Source organism: Sphaerodactylus townsendi, linkage group LG04 (assembly GCF_021028975.2).
Source record: "Sphaerodactylus townsendi isolate TG3544 linkage group LG04, MPM_Stown_v2.3, whole genome shotgun sequence".
In the NCBI taxonomy this organism is placed as follows: Eukaryota; Metazoa; Chordata; class Lepidosauria; order Squamata; family Sphaerodactylidae; genus Sphaerodactylus; species Sphaerodactylus townsendi.
Window position 1 is genome coordinate 154,870,322 of NC_059428.1, and position 20,623 is coordinate 154,890,944.

General features: G+C 47.5%; 1 protein-coding gene across 1 annotated transcript in view; it reads right to left on the minus strand.

Annotated features, from left to right (window-relative positions):
- The window catches only part of BMERB1 (bMERB domain containing 1), a 30,281-nt gene continuing 9,658 nt past the window's right edge, over positions 1 to 20,623 (minus strand). The window contains exons 2-6 of the mRNA XM_048495300.1: positions 12,682 to 12,805; positions 5,452 to 5,525; positions 3,020 to 3,134; positions 1,901 to 1,983; positions 1 to 1,678 (exon numbers count right to left, since the gene is read on the minus strand). Coding sequence (XP_048351257.1) covers positions 1,554 to 1,678; positions 1,901 to 1,983; positions 3,020 to 3,134; positions 5,452 to 5,525; positions 12,682 to 12,805 — 521 coding nt within the window. The 3' untranslated portion in view covers positions 1 to 1,553. The remainder of the gene's footprint in view (positions 1,679 to 1,900; positions 1,984 to 3,019; positions 3,135 to 5,451; positions 5,526 to 12,681; positions 12,806 to 20,623) is intronic.

The window sequence follows — 20,623 nt, forward strand, 5'->3', positions numbered from 1 at the left end:
TAATTCCATGTTTCATTTTATTAACTCTTCAAACGAAAAGGCTGCAAAGCCTTTGGTAGTAATACTTACACATAAAACAGTAAGCCCAAGGGTGGGCGGATGACAGGGACCGACGGCTCGTTTTACTAGTGCGCTTGTTGTACATCTTTGTGCATTATTTTTACAGTGCTAGGAAATCTCCTGAGGATCTTTTAGTGCAGTGGTTCCTCACATACCCCTTGGCAGCCGATTTTCCTAAAACTGTACCCTTGTATTAGCAAATATGTTACATAATTTTTTCCGCATACCTCTGGGGAACACGTACCCCATGCTGGGAATCCTGTCTTAAGGGCTTCTTGAATCTGCTTTCAGCGATCCTAAATATACCCTCTTGCTAGGTGGTGGAGAGTGCTATAAAATCTCAGCTGACTTACAGCAACGCCACGGGGCTGTCCAAACTAGAGAGGTTTGCCGTTGCGTGCTTCCTGGTGGGCTGAGAGCGCTGACAGAATCGTGCCTGGTCAAGCACAAGGCATCCTGTGGAGAAGCGAGGAATCGAACCCGGTTCTCCAGATCGGAGTCGGCCTCTCTTAACCACCACCCCACGCTGGCTCTTCCCTGCTAAGTCACAAGTGTTTTACTGGAGCCAATCAGGTTCCACCTTGTCCAGCTTTCTGTGAGAGAATCTTAATAACCAACCAGGCTGCCCCCAATGGGAACAGTCCCCCAATAGAACATGATCTACCTTGGACCACTTCTCTGCCTTCAGCAACATCTGCAAAGGATTTTCAGGGAGAACGTGTTTCAGACAGGCTGGCTGAGGAGCTGAGCGAACGATCGCCAAGACATGTGGAGAAATTAAAACCTCTACAGTCCAATACCTTCCCCTCTGTTCACAATTTGCCAGGATGGGGGACAATGTCACAGCAAAAGTCACTGGGAATCACAATAGTTATTTGCCAGCAGCTTCTAATACAGACTATATAGCGGTGCTGTCTATTTACAATATTAATATGCCAGCTGTTGCTCTAAGTAGCTAGCGGATTGCAGGGTTTCCGACCTGCTACTTGCCGCGGGCAAAAGGGTTGAATGCATTCTATACACAGAGACTATTAAAACGGCTATTCTACAGATTATGTGGCATTATTTTCTAGTTCACAGCTGGTATAGGGTTGGGACTTATTCTTTCCCTGTATTACATACACACACATATATATATTTATAAGGTTAAAAACTGGCATCAGGCTCCGAAACCTGAGAGCCATCGCCCTGGTGCGTGTAGTTTTAATTTTTTTAAATAAGTCCTGTTCTCTGGGTATAGCTTATATTTTAGATATAGTCTTAACTAAACATGCTTGCTGAGTGATCCGTGCAGCTGTGAAGGAGTCACCAACCAGTACATCCAGCATACAATAGCGACTGTTTTTTTAAAAAAAAAGTACAGTAAATTTCACCTGTCAAGACTGTGAATGCTTTTTATGTCCTTTTCCCTCTGCAGTTTTCACTGGATAGAAAAGGAACGCCCCCTCCCAAAAGGTACTTTGATAAGGAAGGAGCAGCCAGAGAGGAAGGGGTTACATGATAGCACATTGGGTGGCCCCACAGCAATCTTTAATAATAGCTATTCCTGTTTTCGCGATGGTGGGCTTGTTTGGAGGAAGAGGAGGAGGCGGCTCCGCTTTCTTCTCCGCTGGCGTCCCTGTGGCAATCAGAACAGAGCGTCATTAAATTCAGGGCTGCAGTTGAAACGGCCCGTCTTCTTCAACGTGGACCGCCGTCTAAGGCTGCAATTCCATCGTAATGGCGTCGTTCTCAGCCCAAGCCACCCATGGGGACATGGGGTTACGTGGCTCGCTCCGGCCACCCACGAAGTCTGGCTGAGCCGGGCCACTACATCCCCTCGAAAGGTACACAAACTCACCAGTGGGCGATCTTGTTACGTGGTCGAGGGGTTTCAACTTAATCCGGAGAAACTCGGCCATTTCTTTGTCTTCCTCTTTCTCTCTATTAAGTAAAATAACAGGTAGGGCAAAAACCATTACTTTTTTTCAGCCTGTGACCCCCTAAAGCTTTCTCCACGGCTCTGGAGAAAAGCCCAGTTGTCCTAAATCCAAAGAACTTGGTGCTTGGGCTTTCATGCCATCTTTCCCACTGTAGTCCCTTCTATCCCTGAAAAGTAATCCCTGAATGTCTGGGGTCCTTAATTATGGTTTGTAATATGGCCTAGAAGGCAGCTGTCGGTGATAGTTCTGTCTACCCGCCATACCTGACTTAGAAGCTCTAGAACAGGGGTGTCAAACTCATGGCCCTCCAGATGTTCATGAACTACAATTCCCATCAGTCCTTCCCAACATGAGCATTGGCTATGCTGGCAAGGGCTGATGGGAATCGTAGTTCATGAACATCTGGAGGGCCACGAGTTTGACACCTGTGCTCTAGAACAGTGATGGCAAACCTTTTTCAGACCGAGTGCCCAAATTGCAACCCAAAACCCACTGATTTATTGCAAAGTGCCAACACGGCAATTTAACCTGAATACTGAAGTTTTTGTTTAGAAAAAACGGTTGGCTCTGAGGGGTGCGTTACTCAGGAGTAAGCTTGGTGGTAGTCGGTGGCTTTGCTTTGAAGCAACCGTGCATCTCTTCCAATGGGTGAATCACGACCCTAGGAGGGTTTACTCAGAAGCAAACCCCATTGCCAGCAACCGAGCTTACTCCCAGGTAAAGGATTGTTCTTTTGTTCTTTGCATGAAAATCAGTGGAGTTTAACAGCGCTTAACAGGGTTACCTACACTGCTTCCCCAAAAGTTGGTCTTAGGTTTAATGCTAATAATTGAGCGCAGCAGCCCAGGCCAGCCTAGATGTGGGGGGAGGGCTCTCTGTTTGCGCGTGCCCACAGAGAGGGCGCTGAGTGCCACCTCTGGCACCCGTGCCATAGGTTCGCCACCACTGCTCTAGAACAACCAAGGCAGTGCTCTCTGTTTTTCAAAGGACGCCTTGTTTATCCCCGGGCGATTGCTGTTCAATACTTCCGGGCTTACCTTAATCTTTCCACCTCTGCATCGTCAACCAGGAAATCTCTTTTCTGTACCAGTTTATGGATCTTCTGAATCAGCTCATCTTCTCTTTGTTTTTGCGGCTTCGTCTTGTCTTTTTCTGCCCGGAAGAAAAGGAGTGGGTTGAACGGAGAGAGATGGGAGCCGGCCGGTTTTTCTGCTGCGGCAGGAAGGAGGGGCGAGGCCCTGTTTTGACTGTAGAAAAGTTAGGCTGGAGATCATGGGACCTGTGCATAAACGCCATGTGGCGTGGAGGTGGTAGTACGAGGGGCGACCTGGCAGGAACAAATGGAACAGCTCGCTGGAACCAACCCGTGATTATATTTTTCCAGTTCCAATTCTGCAGAAAGTCGGTTTCCATGGTACTTTTATTTGGAGGGGGGGGGGGGGGGGGCTTTGGCAGTCACAAATGTTTCCACTGCTCCAATCTGTGAGCTCCTGGCTAACACCCTATGTTGCGCTTGTGACTTGACAACTCGGGCTAGTTAAAAAGAGTCATACCTTCCAGCCTCAACTCAAGGAGCAGCAGTGGCGTAGTGGATAAAGCTCGTGTATCTAATCTGGAGGAACCGGGTTTGATTCCCCGCTCAGCCGCCTGAGCTGTGGAGGCTTATCTGGGGAATTCAGATTAGCCTGTACACGCCAACACACGCCAGCTGGGTGACCTTGGGCTAGTCACAGTTCTTCTGAGCTCTCTCAGTCCCACCTACCTCACAGGGTGTTTGTTGTGAGTTTGTAAGCTCCTTAGAGTCTCCTATAGGAGAGAAAGGGGAGATATAACTCCAACTCTTCTTCTTCAACTCCGCTGGCGGTAGAATACAATTATTGGATTTGGAGCATTTGTGTGTTGGTTTTGCTGGGAGGAATTTTTCAATATTCTGACCCCAGGTGGTAGATTGGATCCACCCAAGGGGACTAAATGGTTCCTGGGCTTTTACCCTTGTGGCTTCGTTGCCCAAATCTGAAGAGGATTAACTAGTTGGTCCTGGGATATGGTTAATGCTTCTTTACAAATTGCTGTAGGAGAGAATAGAATGTTTATGTATACTCCACCCTCTCCTGGTGAACTGGGCTCAGGGCAGCTTGAACCATACAAATGACATATGTAAATACAAATTTGAAACCACACTTATGCTATTAAAATCATCCCTAACGATATACATTCCTACAGTTGGCTGCTAAATGTTAGGAAGTCATCTAGGAAGAATGGTGTACTCTAGTGGCTGCGCAGTAGTAGAACAGAAGGACCAGACACCAGAAGGAGACAATGGAAAGAGACCAGAGAGACAAGAATGGGCTTAGACCAAGCCTAAAGGTATCCTTATTTTAATTAAACTAATTCCATTGGGTTAGTGTTAACACTTAAAAGGGAAAAGTCTCAGAAAATTTTGATCTTTCAAATCACACCTGTTTTGGCCCCTTGCTACTCTGTCTCAGAAAAAGATGTTAGCTGAGGTGCAGTGATTGAGAAAATTGTACGCTTCCTCGTTAGAATATAGTCCCACGCAAATATGAGGATTATCATTTGTTTTTACATGCCGCCTTTGTCAAAACCATTATTTTGTGCATTATTGAACATGGTACTTTGATACAGGAGCATTCATAGTTCGCTGAACGACTATCAAATGGATGGTAGGAGCATGGCTAGGTAGGCACTAGACCCAGGTGAAGTATTCTACAACAAAGAACCAGGGGGCATTCATTGAAAATGCTGGGGGGACTAATAAAAGGAAACACTTCTTCACGCAACGTGTGATTGGTGTTTGGAATATGCTGCCACAGGAGGTGGTGATGGCCACTAACCTGGGTAGCTTTAAAAGGGGCTTGGACAGATTGATGGAGGAGAAGTCGATTTATGGCTACCAATCTTGATCCTCTTTGATCTGAGATTGCAAATGCCTTAACAGACCAGGTGATCGGGAGCAACAGCCGCAGAAGGCCATTGCTTTCACATCCTGCCTGTGAGCTCCCAAAGGCACCTGGTGGGCCACTGCGAGTAGCAGAGAGCTGGACTAGATGGACTCTGCTCTGATCCAGCAGGCTCTTTCTTATGTTCTTAAGGCCATTGCTTTCACCTCCTGCCTGTGAGCTCCCAAAGGCACCTGGTGGGCCACTGCGGGTAGCAGAGAGCTGGACTAGATGGACTCCGGTCTGATCCAGCTGGCTTGTTCTTATGTTCTTATAAAGACAGTCAGGCATGTTGCGTTCTCTAGCAGACAATTATACAGCCCCGCTGACATCTTTTTCTGACTGTACATCCCGTTTCAATCCTACTCTTTTCCTGTTCTGTGCGGAAGTTTTTGTTTTGGCAGTTTCAAGTTGGTAGGTGGGCATTCCGTCTCGATTTGGAGCTTTTAAATTGCGGCTGGGGGTTTACTTTTTCTTGTGGTGCTAGCAACTGTTGCTGAAAAGTTTACCTGGGGTCGCTACTAAGTTCTGCAGTTCTGTCTTAAGATTCATGATGTCCTTACACAACTGGATGTCATCCATCCTACAGAAACAAGAAGAAGAAAAAATGGACTATAATATGTGTTGATTAAGTCGGTTTCTAGAATCGGTTCCTGGGATTCATATTTATTGCAGCAAGTTCTTTTTGTGTTGAGGTCCACTTGGCGACAAGGAAGATCCTGCTGCGATGCTTTTTCCTGCGATTTTCTTCCTTGGAGAAGTTTTCCAGGGAAGCTGTGAAGTATATTAATCACCCATCAAAAACATACTCACTACCTATTTTTTCTAGCGGCAAATAGTCTCCCATACCATTTTTTTTTAAAACTCACATTTGCTGTCTCTCATTTTGATGCCTTTTCCCAAGCTGGCCACTCTTCACAGCGGGGAGTTTTTAAATTTCTAATGAATGATTACGTAACATTGGTGCAGTTTTCATGGTAAGACATTCCAACCGTTATAATTAAAGTAGGATTAAATTTTAATTAGATATGCAAGAAGAAGACTACGGGCAACTCCTCTGAAGTTTCAGCGTTCTTCTAAAAATTGCAGTCGACAAGTTTTGTCAACCAAAGCCCCAAACTTTCCACCATGGTGTGAAATCTCACAGTTTTCACCCGCAAGCAACTTTCCCCACCGACTCTTCCCCTTTCCCTCCCCTGTAGTTTAGTTGGTTGCTGCCAGGTAGTTTTATTGTATTTTTGTATGCACGTATTTATGTATGTAATGATGGGCTGTTGCTTTTTTAATACTGTAAGCTGCTTTGAGTCCACACTCGGTACAGAAAAGAAGGGTACAAATATAGAAACAAATTAAAAAATTCCCCTTTCAATGTGTGATTTCCCTGCCTGTTCCTTTGACTTAATGACTACGCTGAGAGTTTTGCATTGCAGCTTCCCTTTTGAAAAAAAAATCCTCTGGACAGCTCCTCTTAACGGATTTATTCAAGGATTCCGGTGAGTAGGAAAAAGCTTTGCTACCTTTTCTCTGCTGGCAGGTATTTTTTAAATTCCTGCTTGCCACGATAGGACTGCTTTATTAACTGTCTGATCAAAGTGAGTCCTCCATAACAGTGAAAATTCTGTCTTGTCTCCCCTTTGTGGTATTGGCTGGGATCTGTGCATGTTCTTTTATTAAAATGTAATGATGCAGAGGTCATGTTTATAAAATAGCAAGAGGATAAAATAGCAAGAGGGTATACCTGTTTTATTTATTTATTTATTTATTTATTGTTTCGATTTATAAACCGCCCCATCCCCTGGGGGCTCTGGGCGGTGAACAACATTCACATAAACAATTAATTAAATCGATAACAACAGTTATTGCCCCTCAGTTGGGGAGAACAGCACATTATATATAGTTAAGCAAACAAATAAAATATGGAGTTACCATGAGCCCCAAATTGAGTGTGTGTGTGTTGTTATGGTTGCTTTCTGGTGTTGCTTGACTTTGGATCCTGGAGGTTCTAAATTTTGGTTGCCTTTAGTGAAGAAATAACTGTTTGCTGTAGGAATACTCGAACTAAAGGCTTATCTCTTGTGAAAACTATCTGCTTATCTGGTTGTGGTGGGTTTTCCGGGCCTTGGGGCCGTGGTCTGGTGGATCTTGTTCCTAACGTTTCTCCTGCATCTGTGGCTGGCACCTTCAGAGGTGTATCACAGAGGGAAGTCTGTTACACACAGCAGACTTCCCTCTGTGATACACCCCTGAATACACCCCTCTATGATGCGCCTGGCCTCCACCAGGGCCACGGCTTTTACGGCCCTGGCCCCTGCCTGGTGGAATGCTCTCCCTCCAGCTGTCCGGGCCCTGCGGGACCTTAATGAATTCCGCAGGGCCTGTAAGACCGAGCTATTCCACCGGGCCTTTGGGGAGGCCAGCTGCTGATATCCGTGCCCGCAAACATCAATTGAGGCCCGCTGTTCCCCTCTTAGAGGAGTTTAGCAGTCAGACGCCATCTGTACTTAAATTGTTTGTAATAATTTGGGCGCTGCTTTTAACTTTTTAACCTTACTCTATATGATTTTATTTATCCACTTGTTTGATGCTACTGTTGTGAACCGCCCTGAGCCCTTCGGGGGAGGGCGGTATAAAAGTGGAACTATAAATAAATAAATAAATAAAACAAGATCCACCAGACCACGGCCACACAGCCTGGAAAACCCACCACAACCAGTTGAATCCGGCCACGAAAGCCTTCAACAATATCTGCTTATTCTTCCGCAGAGAGGTAACATTTCTGGAAAATTTGAAACCATTGGTCTGAGGGCAGTTTGTAAGCAACACCAGGCTTACTGATGTTCAAATTGTGTCCCTGTACCTTTCCTCTAAAAAGGGCTAAAAACATAGATTTTAAAAAATTATATCTCCATGCTTTGGCAGCATTTCTGCGGCAAGTAAAACTTATGCGAGTTATTTGCGGAGGCTGGCTTAAAAGTGCGAATGGAACACAAAAGCGCTGCCTAATTGGAAACAGCTAGAGCTGGCCTGGGACTAATTAACTTCTCTGGCCAGTTAATGAAAATGGGAGTCGGGCCTGGAACGAGTTTCATTATTGGAGATGCGGTGTCAGGCCTCTGCACTCTCAGCCGCACGAGTTTTAGTTGCTGTTCTGGAAATACAGCTACAAATGTTGCAGCTTGCATAGAGTATGTTACGCTTGAGCTCAGCCAAAAGGCCGAGAAGCGTTGCAGCTCGAATTTAGTAGCCTCAAACCCAATCTCTGGAATGTTAGCACGGGTTGCAGATATTGTACCTACTGGAAGTTATTGGGAATCTGCTGGGGCCAGGTGCCAGCACATCTGGCCAATGCCGATTCAGACTTCAGGTAGGATACTTGGATAACGTGTTCAACCTGTACCTTTGTTAACAAACTATTGCAAATTTACCAGGGTTTTGGTTCAGGCACAGTTCAAAAGCATGCTTTATTTTAACTTGATAGTTTGTGAAATTTCGGCATACGGTCAATCACGCAATCCTAATTTGCCTTGAAAAATCTGATAACTATGTCATGCGCCCTTCCCCGCCATGTCCCCGCGTGGCCAATCTCCCACCGGGTGTCAGCTGTCGGCTGGCGATCCTATGTCTCACCCCGCTTTAGGATTGCACTGTTACCGTTGCTACCACCTGGACATACAGGGGTGAAGTTTTCTCATCTTTGTTTTGCGGACGCTGTGGTGGAAAAGCATCATGGAAACATGCTTAAATGCACCGGGGTATATTATTGTCAAGGCCAGAAACCTAAATTCTGTTCTCAAATGTTATTTAGCAAGCCTACAAAGTATGGTGAGTTTAGATATCACATTCCAGCTCCAATGCTGATAATCAGTTTTGGTATATGTCATTACTTCATACACTTTATAATTCCATAAATCCACTATTTAAAATGGACTTAAAGGGTAATTCACATGACCTTTTGTATATATTTTTTCCTTCCTGGAGCAGCACTGGCGTAGGAGGTTAAGAGCTCGTGTATCTAATCTGGAGGAACCGGGTTGGATTCCCACCTCTGCCGCTTGAGCTGTGGAGGCTTATCTGGGGAATTCAGATTAGCCTGTACACTCCCGCACACGCCAGCTGGGTGACCTTGGGCTAGTCACAGCTTCTCGGAGCTCTCTCAGCCCCACCTACCTCACAGGGTGTTTGTTGTGAGGGGGGAAGGGCAAGGAGATTGTAAGCCTCTCTGAGTCTCCTGCAGGAGAGAAAGGGGGGATATAAATCCTCTTCCTCGTCTTCTTCTTCTTCTTCTTCTTCTTCTTCTTCTTCTTCTTCTTCTTCTTCTTCTTCTTCTTCTTCTTCTTCTTCTTCTTCTTTGTGCAACGGCATTGATCTTTCCCTTTCATTCGCCTGGTTGGAATTCCCTCTGTGTACAAACATCCTCCTCAGAAATCTGTTAACATGAATCTCAGACTGATGCTAAAATAAGTGTTTCAGATTAATTGCGTTGCTAAATGCAGCAGAATCACCGTGTGGGTCAGGAACTAGATCTCTCCTGCTTTCTTCTATTCCACAAACCTTTGGCAGCAAAAATCAACAGTGTTTTTCGCATAGCTGGACAGGAGTCCCACCCCCGCGAGGTTTTCCCGAGGCTGTTTCCTCCCTGCCTCAGCCCACATGTTTTCTTTCTTTGTCTCTAGCAAAAACTTCAAAATGAATCATATTTGTAAAGGCCAAGAGCAGGGCTATTGAAATTACTGCCTGCTCATCCTCGTTGCCCTAAACCAGGGGTCTGCAACCTGTGGCTCTCCAGATGTTCATGGACTACAATTCCCATCAGCCCCTGCCAGCAGGGGCTGATGGAAATTATAGTCCATGAACATCTGGAGAGCCACAGGTTGCAGACCCCTACCCTAAACCTTGACAAATACACCCTTTGTTCAGTAGCAGTGCATTTGTTTTTTTAATTAATTTTATTGATAAATCAACATAAATCAGACATACATTATTTAAGTACTTTTAAAATATTACAAATGCCTTTCAATTAAATCATATCTACTTTCTCATCTTATTCCTAATTCCTTTTTGCATCAACTAACATTACAACATCATCTTATAGAACTTATATAACATATCTTCCTTACTATTCTGATAAATTTCTTTTTACTTCCTCTATTTTATATTATTTAAGCAGTATCTTAGTCTGACTTCCTACTTGCTAATGAAGCTAGTAGGCAGTAGCAGTGCATTTGAAGTGTTGTCAGGATAGCATCTCTGTGCACTATGAGGACTCAGGTGTCTATTCTGTGGTTTTGTTTTGGGGTTTTTTTGTGCAAATATAGCTGCCAAGATTGGTTTGTCAAGAATGAGACTCGGTGTGGTGGTGGGGGAATGCACACGAAGGAACTTTAACCTTTTCTTTTATTGGCGTTTCCTGAAAACTTCCACAGAAACAGTCCGTTCAGAGGGAGAGAAATTAGACTCGTCTTCATGACTTCCCACCCTCGGCTTTAGATTTTTCTCAGTTTTATTTTTATAGCTGTGAACGATTATGCCTTTTGGTGTGTTTAACACGGGAGCCTCTTTGAGCAAGGACCCTGGAGTGTAAAAATTTCCTGCATAAATCTAGTAAATTGCCGCTGCCAAGGGACAACATTACGGCGGTTCTTAAAATATCTGACCCACTTAATGGCTTCATGGAGGGTGCTGGAGGTGGGGGGGGGGATGCTTTTAACCCTGGGGCTGCCAATGTCAAGAGAAAATTATAGGGGAAAAACAGCTAGATCCAAAACTCTGCTGGCTGGAACCTTCTTGTCAGATGCGCTTTGTTCCTTCAGTTGTTTGATCAATGAGAAACGGCAAGGGAGCAGGGCTGCCGGCATAAACTCTTGACGAAATCGAAAGGGCAAACTGGAAATGTGGAAAATTTGGAACACACAGACCAAGCGACGGAAAGGTGATGAATAAACCAAGACAGATGGCTCCCACCCTTCCGTGGATACAGTTTTATTGCAAAGCCTTTGTGCCGTTTGGCGTAGAAACTGTCAAGGGAAATGAGGACTTCGAGAAGCAGATTTTCCTCTGACTCACTGCATCCATACAGAATTTTACAGCAAAGTGTTTGTTTGATTTCGTAGGGCAACAGGTGTGTTGCTGTTGCTCCCGATTGCACAATCACACTGGTATTTCCCTTCACTGTGCTGACAGGTTATAATTTCCAGAAACAAAGGATAAACAAAGGATAAACCTGGTGGGCCACTGCGAATAGCAGAGAGCTGGACTAGATGGACTCTGGTCTGATCCAGCTGGCTTGTTCTTATGTTCTTACCGTGGTTATAATTTCCAGAAACTGAGCCTAAATTGTGCTGTGAATCTATTCCACACAGAAGTTCCCCAATGCCAAGCAGTAGCATACAAAACGCTTTTCTGTCGAGGCGGGCCATCTGTCTAGTTTCAGATACTTCAGACACCGGGCACCCGTGAATTGGAGAGGCCAGGCTTTGAACCTGAGCTTTTTCCAAAATGTGGGCAATAGTGTTTTCTGGAAGCAATGAGCAAGAAACCATGAACCGAAGCCAGAAAGTCCAGTCAGAAGATAAATCAAGGAAGGTGAGGTGTAAGCTAGTTGAAAAGATGTTCTAAAAATGGATGTTAAGATAATGGGGGACACATGGAGTGGCAGGAAGATCCTTCCAAATAGGGGATGATCGTCCCAAAGTCTGTAAAGGAATTAGATCAAGTGAACATGATCGTCTGGCTCACGGAAGCATCTTGGCAGCTGCCTTCTGGTGATCGTAGATGTGTAGTGTGGTTTTATGACACCTACAAATATTCACAGTGATTACGAGACCGAAGAAGCCAGGGTTGTTATCCAAAGAAAAGCAATGGCAAACCACCTCTCTTAGACCCCTTCCGCACATGCAGAATAACGCACTTTCAATCCACTTTCACAATGGTTTGGAAGTGGGTTTTGCTCTTCCGCACAGTGAAATCCAGCTGCGAAGTGCACTGAAAGTGGATTGAAAGTGCATTATTCTGCATGTGCGGAAGGGGCCTCAGTCTCTTGCCAAGTCAACCCATAAGTCAGTATCAACGTGGCGGTACTTGACACATGCGTGCACATTATGGTATGGCAGTAGTTAGACATTTGGGAGTGTGATAGTATTATATGTATTTATTTACAGAGAACATACACAAAATGCCTTTTCAGCCCCACTGACCTGTGTAGTTTCTATTCATTCAGCAAACGTCTGGGCCACCTCTCTGTAGCCCCTGCTCATGGTAGTTTACAAAATAAAGTATAATCAAAACATAAAACCCCAACAGTGATTAAGCAATAAACCCACAATTAAATCCAGTATTAAAACCCCGAGCCAAAGCACAGAAAAGGCATAAAACTTTGAGAAGTTTAAAAGTTTAGGCGACTTGTCAACCTTGAAACAAAAAGGGGATAATTCCAGGGGAACGTAAAAGCGAAGGGCATTTATTCCACAGGTCACGCACCCCTGCTGAAAAACGCCTGGTTTGTAATCAGCGCATCTGAAGGCATGCATTAACTTGATAAATCAAAACCCAAGTTTTGCATGTGTTTTATAGTCTGCTCTTTTCAAAATCAGACTGATGTTCTTCTTGAAGCATTTTTCATTTTTGACAGTTTCGAGCTGCTGTTTCTAAAACCCGACATCCCCAAACCATTTGCTCATTCTTCCAACAAAGGGATTGAATCTTGCTAGAATCTTGCTTCAAGAAGTGGGCTATTTACTTACATGAACCGGAGTTCCGACTCTCTTCTGACCAACACTTCCCGGAGCCTTTGGATCTTGGTCATTTCCAGTTCAATTTCCTCAGGCATCATGGTGTTTTCCGCCATTGAAATAATGTCAAGTTGATCTGTGTGGATTTAAGGTAGACAGGAAGTGGATTAAATTGTCCCAGGTAGGCTTTTAATACAGGAAGTGGCTTAAATTGACCAGACAGGCTTTTTCAAGAAGACCAAACCCTTTGTATGCAGGCACATGGGGTGCGCTGTGAATTCTGTGCAGGAATTTCTGTGAGGTAGTTACAATGTGTGGATGCTCTCAAATTAAGAGGTGCATGGGCATCATAATCTGCCACACACAGGTTTACTAACTGGCTTGTTTTTACTGGTATAATTGGGCTTTCCCATTTCTACCTAAGAACATAAGGAAGAGCCTGCTGGGTCAGAGCAGAGTCCATCTAGTCCAGAACTCTGCTACTCGCAGTGGCCCACCAGATGCCTTTGGGAGCTCACAGGCAGGAGGTGAAAGCAATGGCCTTAAGAACATAAGGAAGAGCCTGCTGGATCAGCGCAGAGTCCATCTAGTCCAGCACTCGGCTACTCGCAGTGGCCCACCAGGTGCCTTTGGGAGCTCACAGGCAGGAGGTGAAAGCAATGGCCTTAAGAACATAAGGAAGAGCCTGCTGGATCAGACCAGAGTCCATCTAGTCCAGCACTCTGCTACTCACAGTGGCCCACCAGGTGCCTTGGGGAGCTCACCTGCAGGAGGTGAAAGCAATGGCCTTAAGAACATAAGGAAGAGCCTGCTGGATCAGACCAGAGTCCATCTAGTCCAGCACTCTGCTACTCGCAGTGGCCCACCAGATGCCTTTGGGAGCTCACAGGCAGGATGTGAAAGCAATGGCCTTAAGAACATAAGGAAGAGCCTGCTGGATCAGCGCAGAGTCCATCTAGTCCAGCACTCGGCTACTCGCAGTGGCCCACCAGGTGCCTTTGGGAGCTCACAGGCAGGATGTGAAAGCAATGGCCTTAAGAACATGAGGAAGAGCCTGCTGGGTCAGAGCAGAGTCCATCTAGTCCAGAACTCTGCTACTCGCAGTGGCCCACCAGATGCCTTTGGGAGCTCACAGGCAGGATGTGAAAGCAATGGCCTTAAGAACATAAGGAAGAGCCTGCTGGATCAGCGCAGAGTCCATCTAGTCCAGCACTCTGCTACTCACAGTGGCCCACCAGGTGCCTTGGGGAGCTCACCTGCAGGAGGTGAAAGCAATGGCCTTAAGAACATAAGGAAGAGCCTGCTGGGTCAGAGCAGAGTCCATCTAGTCCAGAACTCTGCTACTCGCAGTGGCCCACCAGATGCCTTTGGGAGCTCACAGGCAGGATGTGAAAGCAATGGCCTTAAGAACATAAGGAAGAGCCTGCTGGATCAGACCAGAGTCCATCTAGTCCAGCACTCGGCTACTCACAGTGGCCCACCAGGTGCCTTTGGGAGCTCACAGGCAGGAGGTGAAAGCAATGGCCTTAAGAACATAAGGAAGAGCCTGCTGGATCAGACCAGAGTCCATCTAGTCCAGCACTCTGCTACTACAGTGGGCCCACCAGCTGACCTTGGGACCTCACCTGCAGGAGGTGAAAGCAATGGCCTTAAGAACATAAGGAAGAGCCTGCTGGATCAGACCAGAGTCCATCTAGTCCAGCACTCTGCTACTCGCAGTGGCCCACCAGGTGCCTTTGGGAGCTCACCTGCAGGAGGTGAAAGCAATGGCCTTAAGAACATAAGGAAGAGCCTGCTGGATCAGACCAGAGTCCATCTAGTCCAGCACTCTGCTACTCGCAGTGGCCCACCAGGTGCCTTTGGGAGCTCACCTGCAGGAGGTGAAAGCAATGGCCTTAAGAACATAAGGAAGAGCCTGCTGGATCAGACCAGAGTCCATCTAGTCCAGCTCTCTGCTACTCGCAGTGGCCCACCAGGTGCCTTTGGGAGCTCACCTGCAGGAGGTGAAAGCAATGGCCTTAAGAACATAAGGAAGAGCCTGCTGGATCAGACCAGGGTCCATCTAGTCCAGCTCTCTGCTACTCGCAGTGGCCCAGCAGGTGCCTTTGGGAGCTCACCTGCAGGAGGTGAAAGCAATGGCCTTAAGAACATAAGGAAGAGCCTGCTGGATCAGACCAGAGTCCATCTAGTCCAGCTCTCTGCTACTCACAGTGGCCCACCAGGTGCCTTTGGGAGCTCACCTGCAGGAGGTGAAAGCAATGGCCTTAAGAACATGAAGAGCCTTCTGGATCAGACCAGAGTCCATCTAGTCCAGCACTCTGCTACTCGCAGTGGCCCACCAGGTGCCTTTGGGAGCTCACCTGCAGGAGGTGAAAGCAATGGCCTTAAGAACATAAGGAAGAGCCTGCTGGATCAGACCAGAGTCCATCTAGTCCAGCTCTCTGCTACTCACAGTGGCCCACCAGGTGCCTTGGGGAGCTCACCTGCAGGAGGTGAAAGCAATGGCCTTAAGAACATAAGGAAGAGCCTGCTGGATCAGACCAGAGTCCATCTAGTCCAGCACTCTGCTACTCACAGTGGCCCACCAGGTGCCTTGGGGAGCTCACCTGCAGGAGGTGAAAGCAATGGCCTTAAGAACATAAGGAAGAGCCTGCTGGATCAGACCAGAGTCCATCTAGTCCAGCACTCTGCTACTCGCAGTGGCCCACCAGGTGCCTTTGGGAGCTCACCTGCAGGAGGTGAAAGCAATGGCCTTAAGAACATAAGGAAGAGCCTGCTGGATCAGACCAGAGTCCATCTAGTCCAGCACTCGGCTACTCGCAGTGGCCCACCAGGTGCCTTTGGGAGCTCACAGGCAGGAGGTGAAAGCAATGGCCTTAAGAACATAAGAAAGAGCCTGCTGGATCAGACCAGAGTCCATCTAGTCCAGCACTCTGCTACTCGCAGTGGCCCACCAGGTGCCTTTGGGAGCTCACCTGCAGGAGGTGAAAGCAATGGCCTTAAGAACATAAGGAAGAGCCTGCTGGATCAGACCAGAGTCCATCTAGTCCAGCACTCGGCTACTCGCAGTGGCCCACCAGGTGCCTTTGGGAGCTCACAGGCAGGAGGTGAAAGCAATGGCCTTAAGAACATAAGAAAGAGCCTGCTGGATCAGACCAGAGTCCATCTAGTCCAGCACTCTGCTACTCACAGTGGCCCACCAGGTGCCTTTGGGAGCTCACCTGCAGGAGGTGAAAACAATGGCCTTAAGAACATAAGGAAGAGCCTGCTGGATCAGACCAGAGTCCATCTAGTCCAGCACTCTGCTACTCGCAGTGGCCCACCAGGTGCCTTTGGGAGCTCACCTGCAGGAGGTGAAAGCAATGGCCTTAAGAACATAAGGAAGAGCCTGCTGGATCAGACCAGAGTCCATCTAGTCCAGCACTCTGCTACTCGCAGTGGCCCACCAGGTGCCTTTGGGAGCTCACCTGCAGGAGGTGAAAGCAATGGCCTTAAGAACATAAGAAAGAGCCTGCTGGATCAGACCAGAGTCCATCTAGTCCAGCACTCTGCTACTCACAGTGGCCCACCAGGTGCCTTTGGGACCTCACCTGCAGGAGGTGAAAGCAATGGCCTTAAGAACATAAGGAAGAGCCTTCTGGATCAGACCAGAGTCCATCTAGTCCAGCACTCGGCTACTCGCAGTGGCCCACCAGGTGCCTTTGGGAGCTCACAGGCAGGAGGTGAAAGCAATGGCCTTAAGAACATAAGAAAGAGCCTGCTGGATCAGACCAGAGTCCATCTAGTCCAGCACTCTGCTACTCACAGTGGCCCACCAGGTGCCTTTGGGAGCTCACCTGCAGGAGGTGAAAGCAATGGCCTTAAGAACATAAGGAAGAGCCTGCTGGATCAGACCAGAGTCCATCTAGTCCAGCACTCTGCTACTCGCAGTGGCCCACCAGGTGCCTTTGGGAGCTCACAGGCAGGAGGTGAAAGCAATGGTCTTAAGAACATAAGAAAGAGCCTGCTGGATCAGACCAGAGTCCATCTAGTCCAGCACTCGGCTACTCGCAGTGGCCCACCAGGTGCCTTGGGGAGCTCACAGGCAGGAGGTGAAAGCAATGGTCTTAAGAACATAAGAAAGAGCCTGCTAGATCAGACCAGAGTCCATCTAGTCCAGCACTCTGCTACTCACAGTGGCCCACCAGGTGCCTTTGGGAGCTCACCGGCAGAAGGTGAAAGCAATGGCCTTAAGAACATAAGAAAGAGCCTGCTGGATCAGACCAGAGTCCATCTAGTCCAGCACTCGGCTACTCGCAGTGGCCCACCAGGTGCCTTGGGGAGCTCACAGGCAGGAGGTGAAAGCAATGGTCTTAAGAACATAAGAAAGAGCCTGCTGGATCAGACCAGAGTCCATCTAGTCCAGCACTCTGCTACTCGCAGTGGCCCACCAGGTGCCTTTGGGAGCTCACAGGCAGAAGGTGAAAGCAATGACCTTCTGCTGCTGCTGCTCCCGAGCACATGGTCTGCTTAGATTAAGGAGGATCAAGACTGGTAGCCATAGATTGACTTCTCCCCCAACAATCTGTCCAAGCCGCTTTTAAAGCTATCCAGGTTAGTGGCCATCGCCATCTCCTGCGGCAGCATATCCCAAACACCCGTCACGCGTTGCGTGAAGAAATGTTTCCTTTTATTAGTCCCAATTCTTTCCCCCCAGCATTTTCAATGTACACCCCCTGGTTTTAGTTTTTGCTTAGTTGCCAGATGAGGCAGGGTTTTCAAGGCAAGGGACGTTCAGAAGTTGTCTGCCATTCCTCGCCTCTGCATTGAGAACCTGGGCTTCTGTAGTGGTCTCCCGTCCAAGCACTGACCAACATCCTGCTTAGCTTCCAAGATCTGATGAGATCTGGCTAGTCTGGCCTACCCAGGCCTTTTGGGGGGGGGGGGGGGGATCAAATGTCCTGGCTGAAACACTGCACTGGAACATCAAGAAAAAGTTGCTACAGGTGTGAAGACAAATCAAATAAGAAACTGACATGAGTTAGGCCATCTCATACCAGTGTGGTGTAGTGGTTAAGAGCAGGTGCACTCTAATCTGGAGAACCGGATTTGATTCCACACTCCTCCTCCACCTGAGTGGCGGAGGCTTATCTGGTGAACCAGATGTGTTTCCGCACTCCTACATTCCTGCTGGGTGACCTTGGGCTAGTCACAGTTCTTTGGAACTCTCTCAGCCCCACCTGCCTCACAAGGTGTGTGTTGTGGGGAGAGGAAGGGAAAGGTGTTTGTAAGCCCCTTTGAGTCTGCTTACAGGAGAGAAAGGGGGGATATAAATCCAAACTCCTCCTCCTCTTCTTCTTCTATAATACTACTACCACTACAACTACCACTAACAATACTACTACTACTACTTCGGGGTTCTCACCCAGGGGTCCTTCCTGGCCTGCTTCTCCTAGGTCAGTGGTGGCGAACCTATGGCATGGGTGCCAGAGGTGGCACTCAGAGCCCTCTCTGTGGGCAAGCACAAACAGAGTGCCCTCCCCCCCCCCCCCACACATCTAGGCTGGCCTGGGCTGCTGGGCTCAATTATTAGCATTAAACCTAAGACCTAGTTTTGGGGAAGCAGTGTAGGTAGCCCTGTTGAGCGCTGTTAAACCCCACTGATTTTCATGCAAAGAACAAAAGCACAATCCTTTGCCTGGGAGTAAGCTCAGTTGCTGGCAATGGGGCTTGCTTCTGAGTAAACCCTCCTAGGGTCGTGATTCACCCATTGGAAGAGATGCACGGTTGCTTCAAAGCAAAGCCACCGACTACCACCAAGCTTACTCCTGAGTAACACACCCCTCAGGGCCAACCGTTTTTTTCTAAACTAAAACTTCAGTATTCAGGTTAAATTGCCGTGTTGGCACTTTGCGATAAATAAGTGGGTTTTGGGTTGCAATTTGGGCACTCGGTCTCAAAAAGGTTCACCATCACTGTCCTAGGTCCTTTTTTAACTCGAGATGTTTCGGGACTGAGAACCCAGGCCTTCTGTAAGCCAAACCCTATCACTGGGCTGTGACCCACCCCAAAATAATTACAGTGATCAAAAGCAGTTGCATAATTTGCAATCAAAGTAACTATCTAGGGAAGGAAGCCAGAGAACGAACCAGAGAAATGTTTACTGCCAAGCAAGCATTACCATGAAAGTAATTACAGAAAAATCCATCCATCCAGTTATTAATATAATATGAGAGGCCTGTGAGATAAAAGTCGAAGCAGTTTACATCAAGTTTGGAAAAGCCAGACGGTTAACGTAATGGTAGCCAGGACACTCTGCTCGTGCCAACCACAAAAAGCACGTTACTGACCCTGCCGTAGACATCAAGTTGATCTGTGCCGATTTAAGATAGACAGGAAGTGGATTAAATTGGCCCGGAAGGCTTTTAAAACAGACTGACTTTTTGAAACTTCTCTCTTATCCCTCCCTCCATTTTCCTAGAACTCTCTAACCAGGGCTCCCAGGCACTGGGGAAACAAACGAAATGAATAGCCTTCATTTCAATCCCCATTCGTTTTTGTTTAAAATGATGAACGGGTGAATTCTTTGAAATTTTTTTGACAACGAATGCACATCTCTAATGCCGTTCCTGCCCGGAGGTAGATGGCCCAGTCTAGCTGGATCTCATCAGATCTCAGAAGCGAAGTTGGGGCGACCTTGGCAAGGATTTGGATGGGAGACCTCCTGGGGATACTGGGGGGTCATAGTGCAGAGGCAGGAAATGGCAAACCACCTCTGAGCCAGCTTGGCATAGTGGTTAAGAGCAGGTGCACTCTAATCTGGAGAACTGGATTTGATTCCCCGCTCTGCCACTCGAGCTGTGGAGGCTTATCTGGGGAACCAGATTAGCTTGTGCACTCCAACACATGCCAGCTGGGTGACCTTCGGCTAGTAGCAGTTCTTTGGAGCTCTCTCAGCCCCACCTACCTCACAGGGTGTTTGTTGTGGTGGAGGGAAGGGAAAGAAGATTGTCAGCCCCTTTGAGTCTCCTTACAGGAGAGAAAGGGCGGGGGATAGAAATCCAAACTCTTCTTCTTGAATGTGTGTGCGTGGGGAGATAGTTGTACATTTCCTGTGTTGTGCAGAAGGTTGGATTAAATTCCCTTTAATGCTCTTCTAGCTCCACATTTCTGTGCTCTGCTGCTTTGTCACATCTTGGTTGGTGGTTTGGGCATTGGCATGCGTTCTTGGGGCAGGGGGAAGGCGATCCCCGCAAACCCACTTTGTCCCTTACCTCTAAAACCTCACAGGCTTGCCGCGAGTCAGAGATGACTTGAAAACCTGACGAGAAAATCCTTCCTCGTATCAGAAGAGAAACTCCTTTAACCTTCCTCAAATCGGCTCTCGTTCCACATACGAACGAGCTCCTTCAAACGAGTTGCGGAAAGCATCTCTTAGCAACAACCCTTCAGGAACGGGTTTTTTTGCAACGCTTCTGAACCATGCCCTGAGTTAGGCCTGTCACCTTCAAGGTCTCCAGTAATTGAAGGAGCCGCTCAGAAGCACACGGAAGGCCCACGTTTGAGCCGATGAAGGGAGAGGCAGATGGCGCTGCTTAAAACGGCATCATTAACAGAAAATTAAACGATTGCAGTCAACTGGTGACATCCATTAGCCGGGCGGATGAGTTAACACTTCGGGTAACATGGCGGTGGAAGAAAACGGGGAGGTGGTGCTGTCAAGGTTGAAACAAGTCAGGAAGGTCCTTCGATCAGCCGCTGTCCCCGTGGCGTTCTCGAGCTGTTTTGCTGCCCAAGCAAGCTGGAATGGTAGCTAGGAGAAAGATCCTGCCCCCTGTACGCACATGAACACCCCTGCAGCTCTATCTTTCTTCATTCTTCCATCTCTGTGGTGGTGGAAGGGGCTGTCAAGTCACAGCTGGCCTGTAGGATTTTCAAGGCCAGAGACATTTGGGGGTGGTTTGCCATTTCCTGC